Source organism: Rattus norvegicus, chromosome 1, assembly GCF_021556685.1.
Source record: "Rattus norvegicus strain SHRSP/BbbUtx chromosome 1, alternate assembly SHRSP_T2T, whole genome shotgun sequence".
NCBI classification, from domain to species: Eukaryota; Metazoa; Chordata; class Mammalia; order Rodentia; family Muridae; genus Rattus; species Rattus norvegicus.
This window is the reverse complement of record NC_141534.1, coordinates 97,792,881-97,803,150: the sequence shown is the minus strand read 5'-3', so window position 1 is coordinate 97,803,150 and position 10,270 is coordinate 97,792,881. Positions and strand designations below refer to the sequence as shown.

Here is a 10,270-nt window from a genome sequence, read left to right as displayed (position 1 = left end):
TCTTTGACAGTTGTGTTGATGTTTTCTATGGAATCTTCTACTCCTGAGATTCTCTCTTCTATACCTTTATTCTGTTGGTGATGCTCACATCTATAACTCCTGATCTCTTCCCTAGATTTTCTATTTCCAGGGTTGTCTCCCTTTGTGCTTTCTTTATTGTTTCTAGTTCCATTTTTAACTCCTGGATGGTTTCCTTCCTTTCCTTCTCCTGTTTTGTTGTTTTTCCAGTAGTTCTTTAAGGGACTTTTGTGTTTCCTCGTTAAGGGCTTCTAGTTGTTTACTTGTGTTTTCTGTATTTCCTAAAGCAACTTATTTATGATCTTCTTAATGTCCTCCATCATCATGATAAAATGTGATTTTAAATCTAGATCTTGCTTTTCTGGTGTGTTTGGATATCAAGTGTTTGCTTCAATGGGAGAATTTGGCTCCGATGGTGCCAAGTGGTCTTGGTTTCTGTTGCTTGGGTTCCTGTGCTTGCCTCTTGCCATCAGGTTGTCTCTGGTGTTAGCTTGTCTTGCTGTTTCTGACAATGGCTTGGCCGTCCTGTGAGTCTGTGTATCAGGACTGCTGTAGACCTGTTTTCCTGTTTCTTTCCCCCAGTTATGGGAACAGAGTGTCATGCTCTCAGTCATGTAGTCATTCCTCCCTGCAGGTGGGAACCAGAGGGGTCCTGCCCCTACTTCTTCTAGGTCCCTGTGAGGGGTAGAGGGGCCCAGATGGCACAAGGCATTTCCTCTTGAGTGAGGAATGTGGGCAGAGAGTATTCTCCTCTGGCTTCCCAGGAGTGTCTGCCCCTCTGAAGGTCTAGCTCCCACCCCCACAGGATTTGGGTACACGGAGCTGTTTGACTGGTTCAGTTCAGATCCGGGTGCAGTCTGGATCATGGGGCTCCTGCACCTTGACTGCTCCTATATTCCTGTGTCCAGAGGCAATATGCAGTTTCTTCTTGGGCCAGGGATGTGGGCAAAGGTGGGCAGAAGTGGCAGTCTCTCCTGCCCTACAGTCTCAGGATTGCCTACACTTCTGGGTGATCAGCTCTCTCTCCCACAGGGTTTGGGACCAGGGAGCTGTGGGCCAGGATCAGCAAGGTTTGGGTGCCAGCTAGAAACTGGTGTCCTGTATTCCTTTAAGGGAATTATTCATGTCCTTCTTAATGCCCTACGTCATCATCATAAATTATGAATTTTAATCTAAATCTTTCTGTTCTGGTGTGTTTCAATAGCCAGTATTTGCTTTGTTGGGAAATCTGGGCCCTGGTGATGCCAAGTAGTCTTGGTTTCTGTTGCTTAGGTTCCTGTGCTTGCCTCTCGCCATCAGGTTGTCTCTGGTGTTGTCTTGTCTTGCTAATTCTGAAAGTGACTTGGCCCTCTTGCATGCCTGTGTGTCAGCACTCCTGTAGACCTGTTTTCTTTGAGCCAGATCTGGGAACAGAGAGCTATGTGTGTGTAGGCACTCCTCCTGATTGGCTTTCAGCTCTTGGTGCAGGCAGAAACACAAAAGGTCCTGCCCCTGACTGCTCTTAGGTCCCTGTGCCCAGAGGGCACAGATGGCACTAAGTGATTACCTCTTGGGTCAGGAATGTGGGCCAAAAGTGTTTGCCTCCTCTGTGTTCTCAGGAGTGTCCACATTTCTGAGGGTCCAGCTTTTTCCCTCATGTGCTTTGGGTGCAGGGAGCAGAGTCGGAGTTATTGCAGTAGTTGTGGCTGCAGTAAATCTTCCATGGTGTCTTCAAAAAACCTATCCCTTCATCCTCTGCTACTTTCTTTTTTTTATTTTTATGAACATATGATTTATTGAATAAGCTCACATATTTTGATTTCCAAACCATATATGATCTTTTTTTTAATTTAGAGAATACTTTATTAGTTTTTGTAATCAAACCCACGTATATAAGACCTTACATATTTAATACAGTGTGTTACCCCTGTACAAATGGAAAAAACTTAAGTTCAACATTTCTAGACCAATATGGCTGTTAATTTCTGTACAGTGCCAACTCAACACAGTAAACGGGGATACTTTTTTCGAAAGTTGACAGCACAGGTAAAGTTTCAAAAAATTCAAATTATATATCTGTATATATATATTTATATTTATATAAAAAGACCAATAATAGCAGTGTGTTATGCATCAACAGCAGCAACAGCTTTTCCAGGTTCTGCAGTCATCTGAACAAAACTGTAGAGACATCCAGCACACTCCATTAAAAAAAAAAGTAAAAAAACAAAACCCGAGAAAAGAGCACAGTTCTGTTACTCTTGTGGTACCTGGCACCATTTTTTTTTAAATTAGCTTCTCAATCATCATCTGGAAAGAAAACATTCTGAGCAACATCATTAAAAACAGCTCTGATAAAGCACGGTCACTACTACGTATCATAAAGCAGGTACAAGCTATTTTACATCCACAGAGGTATGATACAGTACTGTCCTACATCTATAATACTAGAGGATACAATTTAAAAGGCATTATTTGAGACTTGATTCTACTTTTCCAGCAGAGGGCCCAAAGGATGGTGTGACACAGCTTTGTAAAGAAACATACTCTAGACAGGATTTCCTTTCACTAGTGGCACACTTCTAAGGATTCATTCTCTCCATGAATGTCAGCTAAGACCGTTATTAAAAAAATGAAATATCCCTAGAACAAGACCGTATAACCACCGGATTCACATGAAGATGACCTAGTGGAGACAAGCTGGACCTCACCTTACCAACAAGCTATCAAATCTGTTATGTTTAAACAGTGAGACCTCCAAGGAAGGAGATGCCAAGTAGTGCTTCAAAGCTTCGGACCACAATCAAACACAGCATCCTTTTCAACAGAAGCAGAAGCTCATCTGAATATGCTCATGGATGCTGACATCAACATTTAATCATCTCCTCACTCATCCAGGAAGAGGGGGAGATCAGTTACTACTGTACTTTATTGTGTTCAACCAAATCACCATGTTACAAAAATAGCAAGCTGCCATAATAAAAAATAAGGCTCCTCTATCCAGCACCAGATAGCATCATTTTACTTTCAAGCCTAGAAATTGCACACTTGTATATAAACCAATCGAAGATGAGGATTGAGAGTTCATCTTGGTGGATTTTTCCTTTGATGAATATGAAGTGTCCTTCCTTATCTTTTTTGATGACTTTTAATTGAATATTGATTTTATTTGATATTAGAATGGCTACTCCAGCTTGCTTCTTCTGACCATTTGCTTGGAAAGTTGTTTTCCAGCCTTTCACTCTGAGGTAGTGTCTGTCTTTGTCTCTGAGGTGTGTTTCCTGTAGGCAGCAGAATGCAGGGTCCTCATTGCGTATCCAGTTTGTTAATCTATGTCTTTTTATTGGGGAGTTGAGGCCATTGATGTTGAGAGATATTAAGGAATAGTGATTATTGCTTCCTGTTATATTCATATTTGGATGTGAGGTTATGTTTGTGTGCTTTCATTCTCTTTGTTTTGTTGCCAAGACGATTAGTTTCTTGCTTCTTCTAGGATATAGCTTGCCTCCTTATGTTGGGCTTTACCCTTTATTATCCTTTGTAGTGCTGGATTTGTAGAAAGATATTGTGTAAATTTGGTTTTGTCATGGAATATCTTGGTTTCTCCATCTGTGTTAATTGAGAGTTTTGCAGGATACAGTAACCTGGGCTGGCATTTGTGTTCTCTTAGGGTCTGTATGACATCAGTCCAGGATCTTCTGGCCTTCATAGTTTCTGGCGAGAAGTCTGGTGTGATTCTGATAGGTCTGCCTTTATATGTTACTTGACCTTTTTCCCTTACTGCTTTTAATATTCTTTCTTTATTTTGTGCGTTTGGTGTTTTGACAATTATGTGACGGGAGGTGTTTCTTTTCTGGTCCAATCTATTTGGAGTTCTGTAGGCTTCTTGTATGCCTATGGGTATCTCTTTTTTTAGGTTAGGGAAGTTTTCTCTTATGATTTTGTTGAAGATATTTACTGGTCCTTTGAGCTGGGAGTCTTCACTCTCTTCTATACCTATTATCCTTAGGTTTGATCTTCTCATTGAGTCCTGGATTTCCTGTATGTTTTGGACCAGTAGCTTTTTCCGCTTTACATTATCTTTGACAGTTGAGTCAATGATTTCTATGGAATCTTCTGCTCCCGAGATTCTCTCTTCCATCTCTTGTATTCTGTTGGTGAAGCTTGTATCTACAGCTCCTTGTCTTTTCTTTTGATTTTCTATGTCCAGGGTTGTTTCCATGTGTTCTTTCTTGATTGCTTCTATTTCCATTTTTAATTCCTTCAACTGTTTGATTGTGTTTTCCTGGAATTCTTTCAGGGATTTTTGCGATTCCTCTCTGTAGGCTTCTACTTGTTCTCTAAGGGAGTTCTTTATGTCTTTCTTGAAGTCCTCCAGCATCATGATCAAATATGATTTTGAAACTAGATCTTGCTTTTCTGGTGTGTTTGGATATTCCGTGTTTGCTTTGGTGGGAGAATTGGGCTCCGATGATGCCATGTAGTCTTGGTTTCTGTTGCTTGGGTTCCTGCGCTTGCCTCTCGCCATCAGATTATCTCTAGTGTTACTTTGTTCTGCTATTTCTGACCGTGGCTAGACTGTCCTATAAGCCTGTGTGTCAGGAGTGCTGTAGACCTGTTTTCCTGTTTTCTTTCAGCCAGTTATGGGGACAGAGTGTTCTGCTTTCGGGCGTGTAGTTTTTCCTCTCTACAGGTCTTCAGCTGTTCCTGTGGGCCTGTGTCTTGAGTTCACCAGGCAGGTTTCTTGCAGGGGAAAAGTTGGTCCTACCTGTGGTTCCAAGGCTCAAGTTTGCTCGTGGGGTACTGCCTAAGTCCTCTCCACGGCGGCAGCAACTGGGAAGATCTGCGCCGCTCTTTCCGGGAGCCTCCGTGCACCAGGGTTCCAGATGACATTTGGTGTTTTCCTCTGGCGTCTGGATGTGCACAGAGTGCAGTCTCTTCTGGTTTCCCAGGCGTGTCTGCCTCTCTGAAGGTTTAGCTCTCCCTCCCACGGGATTTGGGTGCAGAGAACTGTTTATCCGGTCTGTTTCCTTCAGGTTCCGGCAGTGTCTCAGGCGCAGGGATCCTGCCGCTCCTGGGCCCTCCCCTACGGGAACCCAGAGGCCTTATACAGTTTCCTCTTGGGCCAGGGATGTGGGCAGGGGTGGGCAGTGTTGGTGGTCTCCTCCGCTCTGCAGCCTCAGGAGTGCCCACCTGATCAGGCGGTGAGGTCTCTCTCCCACGGGGTTTCTGCTACTTTCTCTACTGCAGTTGAAGTCTCACTCCGCATTCTGCCTTAGGTCCATGGTGGGGACCACTTGTAATTATCTTTTGTTACTTTGTGGTTTGCTCTTCATTTCATTATTTTCCTCTCATCTTCCTCCACCTTTTCAGCTGCATAACACTAGGTAAGAGGAAAAAAAAAAAAACAATGAGAGAAAAAGAAAACATCCCCAAATAAAGTCAGGATTTTGAAATGGGACAATATTATAGTTTGTCTACTTCCTGCTGATTGGGGGTGTCATGTTCCTTGAAGCAAGTTTTTCTTTTTTTTTTTTTATTAACTTGAGTATTTCTTATATACATTTCGAGTGTTATTCCCTTTCCCGGTATCCGGGCAAACATCCCCCTCCCCCCTCCCCTTCCTTATGGGTGTTCCCCTCCCGACCCTCCCCCCATTGCCGCCCTCCCCCCACCAGTCTAGTTCACTGGGGGTTCAGTCTTAGCAGGACCCAGGGCTTCCCCTTCCACTGGTGCTCTTACTAGGATATTCATTGCTACTATGGGGTCAGAGTCCAGGGTCAGTCCATGTATAGTCTTTAGGTAGTGGCTTAGTCCCTGGAAGCTCTGGTTGCTTGAGATTGTTGTACATATGGGTCTCGAGCCCCTTCGAGATCTTCCAGTTCTTTCTCTGATTCCTTCAACGGGGGTCCTATTCTCAGTTCAGTGGTTTGCTGCTGGCATTTGCCTCTGTATTGAAGCAAGTTTTTCTTCTCGGGACAAGTTTGAGTTCCTCCTATGTTTCCTGGTTTTATACAGTTCTTGGTGTCAAGTGAGTATCCTCTGTGGACACTAAGTTAATAAATCTGATAAAACTGTAGTAAGCTTGGTCAAGAAAATAAAAGGGAAGCTGAGCAAGGAAGTGAATAACTTTAATCATAGCATGAAGGAAGCAAATGCATGTGAATCTTAGTGACTTCAAGGCCAGCCTGATCTACACAGAAAGTATAAGGCTAGCCAGGACTAAATGGTGAAACTGAATCTCAAAAGAAAACAGAGAAGGAGATAAAAAAAAAGTAAGGAAGAAAGTAGAAAAAGGAGGAGGAGAAGGAGAAGGAGGAGGAGGAAGAGAAGGAGAAGAAATTTAAATGTGTGTATCATAGTGGTTCATTTCTTAAATCCCAGAACAAAGGGACAGAGGCAGGATGTTCTCTCTTCCTATGAACCCTGCCTAGTCTATATAGTGAGATCCTGCCTCAAGCAAAACCAAGAAAAGATTAAACTGGAAAATATCAAATAACATCAGGAATGAAAGCAAGAACATCACTGCAAGCCCAACAGTCAAAGAATGGAAAGTAAGGAAGGATAAGCACCTTTCTGTGGTGGAAACGAACACCAAGTTCAAGGCCAAGCAAGTGCTTAGAACAATATTTCACTAGTGTTAAAGTCTCCCAATGAGTGGAGGGAGGAAACTTTCCTCTTAACTATCTCTGGCCAGAGTTGCCTCAATCCACAATATACTTCTTTGTAGATGAATAGCTTCATGAAATTATAAACAAAAAGCCATTAGGATTTTAGGAAATCCCAGCTAACCAAGTAGAGCTGGGCACAAGATGGAAAAGCTCTGGGCTTTTTTAATCTGCAGAAAAAGCAGAGGAGAATAGTCTCCTGTGTCCCACCTGTGTATCAGGGAGAGTTAAGTCACAATATCTTCAGACCACCCTTAGCTCACAGAAGGCAGGAGGCCTCCTTCAGAAGCAAGCTCTGGCTAGACACTGGTAACTTGGAGTCCTGGGTCACAAACATTAGGCCTCAGTCTATACCAGATGGCCTCCTAACATGGTGTTTGGTTTGAATCTGATTTCCTGTGTTTCCTAAGAGTTCCTCTGCTGGAAACTTAGTTCCAATTGTAGGATCTCAAGATATGAGATGATTGAAAAGCAGGAGACAACCAGAAGGTGATTAGGTCTCGGGTGTTCCCCTAGGAAGGGTCAAATGCTATAGACTGGCTCAGGTCACTCTGTACGAGAGCTGGAGACCAACCACACTCTGACTTGGCCACGAGAGCGGTGCCATTTTCTGTTTCCATGCTGGTGAGTGGGCTCTCAATAAAGACTAAAAAATGAGGCTGCAGGACTTTGAACCTGAAGCCTTCAAAATGATGAGAATTTTTTAATAAATACTCATCCTTGGTTATTTTATCACAACCTTATGTAAAAGAATAGCACACTTTACTCTTTTCAGAGCATACCCTAGTGTGAGAGAGCCTACAACACACCTTGGGGCTTCTATAAGCCTCTGCATCATGAGCAACATTCCAGCAGGATTTGCCTGGTGTTGTGAAGCCTGGATCCCATATGAGGACATGGATCATTGATGGTGCAGCAAGGACCATGACCTGAGGACTGGCCACAGGGCAACTATTTGGCAACTGGTGTAGGAAAGAACTTCTAGCCATGGCCACAGAGCAGAGCCACAGGACAGGTCCTGAAGTTCTAGGACCCTGAGTGCCTACTCTTTGTAACACCTGATGGGGAGGTAACTGGGTTCAGAACGGGGTAGCTGATATTAGGATAAACTGAGTTCTGGCTCAGGCCAGGTCCCACATAGAGTTCCAGGTTGAACTGTTCTCTGTGAGGGGCAGGAAGCCTCATGAAAGCCTCAGAGGAAGGTAGATTTATTTTTGTCTCCTAGATAGGACACAGAGGCCCAGAGAAGTTTTGTGATACATACACATTGCAGAATTGGCTCAAGTCCCAAACCCTGGAGAGCAGGGACAGATTCTGCTATTTAGAGCTTGTGTGGTCCTCAGCAGACCCTCGGTCTCCCTGGCCCTACTCCGTTCCATGATGCTGGGGAGTTCAGTCTGGGAGGTCATGTATGTGCCCTGTGAACCCTGTCTGATGACGGTGACAGAGACTCTGGTGTAGTGACTATGGTCTCTTAGCATTCTCCAATGCATTCTGCAGGACATTTTGGCAGCACCACAACCGATCAGTGGCACATCAATGTCCCACTGATTGTCCCTGCAGATCCTTCAACTCCATCAGACGCAAGCTCAAATCCAAAAATCCAGGCTCTGCTGTGAATTGCAAGGCTTTTATTGTTGGATTCCTGTTTTTAGACACCTGGGGGGAAGGAGTAGCGATTGCTGCATCTATGCAGAGAAGCTGGTAAGAGGCTTCCTTGTGGTCAAAGACGTACCCATCAACACAAGGGGTTGGCTTTTACTTTTTCCTGCAAAGAGAAAGTGAAGTGAGGCCACAGAGGGCCCTCATGGCCCACTGACCAGGCATAGGGACACCTCCTGGGAGGACCTGCAGCCAGTTTGTAATTGCTCATGGGTCTGACCAGGACCAGGAAGCCTTGTCCCCAGCCGGTTGAGACAAGCTTTGTAAAGAGCCTCAGTCAGAGGGGAGGAGCCACCTTGTGGGACACCATAGGTACAAGTGGGACAGAATGGGGAGGAGCTGACAGGGCTTCAGGTGAGCCTGTGGACAGCTGGGACCCCACAAGGGAACTGACTCCTGTCACATGATCATGGTGACCCTCAGATATCTGCAGCTGAGGCAATGACTAATCCTACCAGTTAAAGGGACAAGGGCAAGGGGGTTCATTTTACTTCTCCCCTTAGATGTCCCAGGCCTGGCGTCCACACAGTGGCCTTGGAGGTGAAGAGAAGAAGGACACAGATGAGTGTTTTGTCGCTTGAAAAGTTAGGATAAAAGACCGAGGCTGGAGAAGGGTGCCAGGCCCTGTGCCTGTGTGACTAGACTTGGGAGTCTGGGCCAGAAAGGCTGATGGAGAGTCCACTCAGGCAGGGATCTACTCTGGCTTGGCTGAGCTCAGGCAGCCTGAGAGTCCCTTCCTGCCCCATCCTCCTGACATCTTCAATCAGGTGTGTCCCATTTCTGGGTTCACAGAGAAGCCTCAGTGTTGGGGAGAAGCACAAGCCCCGCCCCTCGCCAGACACACAGGGACTCACGATGACAGCAGCTGCGTTTTGCTTGTCTTCGTCTGTCAAGGTGCTATCGACACATTGCTTGATGCTTTCAGTACTTTCCAATACTTCAGGGTCATCTTCGTATTCTGCCACATAGTCAACATACTCTTCCGGGGTCCCGAACAGAAATAGGCCAACATCCTTTTCTATAACTGGGCAAATGCCACAGTCTGGAACAGAAAGACAAGGCGACCCTCCCTTGAAAGACACGCATCAGAACTCTCTTCCCCTGAGGAGAGAGGGTGAGAGAGCCCAGAGGGCCTGTATCCCTGACCCCCACACAGTAATACCCACCTCCCCCTGAAGTCAGGAGCAGGGCAGCCCCGAGCAGCACCAGAGCACCAGCGAGCTTCATGGTAATGGTGTCAGGTGCTCCTGTCTAGCTTGGTCCCCTTTTATAACTGCTCTGGGAAGCTCAGTGGTCAGGGAGGGGCCCTGTGTGAGCCTCTCCAGTCTCCTCCCAGGACATGTCCTGGAACATCCTGAGGCTGTGTGTTTGTGTCAGGGGGAGGTGTGTATTTTGGCAAGAGGATAAGATCTTGGCCAACAACCTGGCGCAGGTTGGTCCCCTTCTTAGTGATTTTCTTAAGGTCAACATGTCATGTGACGGCTAAAGGAAAAGATGACTAGAGCAAGGGTCAAATGACCCTTAATCAGACCTCCAGAGTGAGGCTTTGTCACCCTGTCTCACTGGGGACCTCAATGTTTATTTAAGAGCCAGTGTTTAGACAAGACAGACCTCACACCACTGACCATTGTGACCCCTGACCTGTCTTTATTCCTACCCCTATCTTTCGTCTGCTTTGTGGCTTCCCTTGAACCAGTCTCTTCAACCCAAGCTTCTCCTATTGTTGTAGTTATCCTTCAACTTGACTTTTTTTGTTGTTGTTTGTTAGTTTTTTATTTGTTTGTTTGGTTTTATTTTTGAGTAGGGCCTCTCTACACAGCCCTGCCTCTCTTGGAACTATGTTATCCTTGAACACAACGAGGTCTGTGCCTCTCTCCCATATGAGTCCCTGAATTAAAGTACTACCACATCGGCCTAAACTTCAGCATTGGTTGACTTTTTTT

The 10,270-nt window shown here is 45.1% G+C and overlaps 1 protein-coding gene across 1 annotated transcript; it reads right to left on the bottom strand.

Annotated features, from left to right (window-relative positions):
• Positions 1-8,281: 8,281 nt before the first annotated feature.
• Positions 8,282-9,570, bottom strand: Apbh (androgen-binding protein eta). The gene is made up of 3 exons (NM_001170457.1): positions 9,494-9,570; positions 9,182-9,369; positions 8,282-8,433 (listed from the first exon to the last, which is right to left on the bottom strand). The coding sequence occupies exons 1-3, from the start codon at positions 9,552-9,554 to the stop codon at positions 8,404-8,406; spliced, it is 279 nt and encodes a 92-aa protein (NP_001163928.1). The 5' UTR covers positions 9,555-9,570; the 3' UTR covers positions 8,282-8,403.
• Positions 9,571-10,270: the final 700 nt, after the last annotated feature.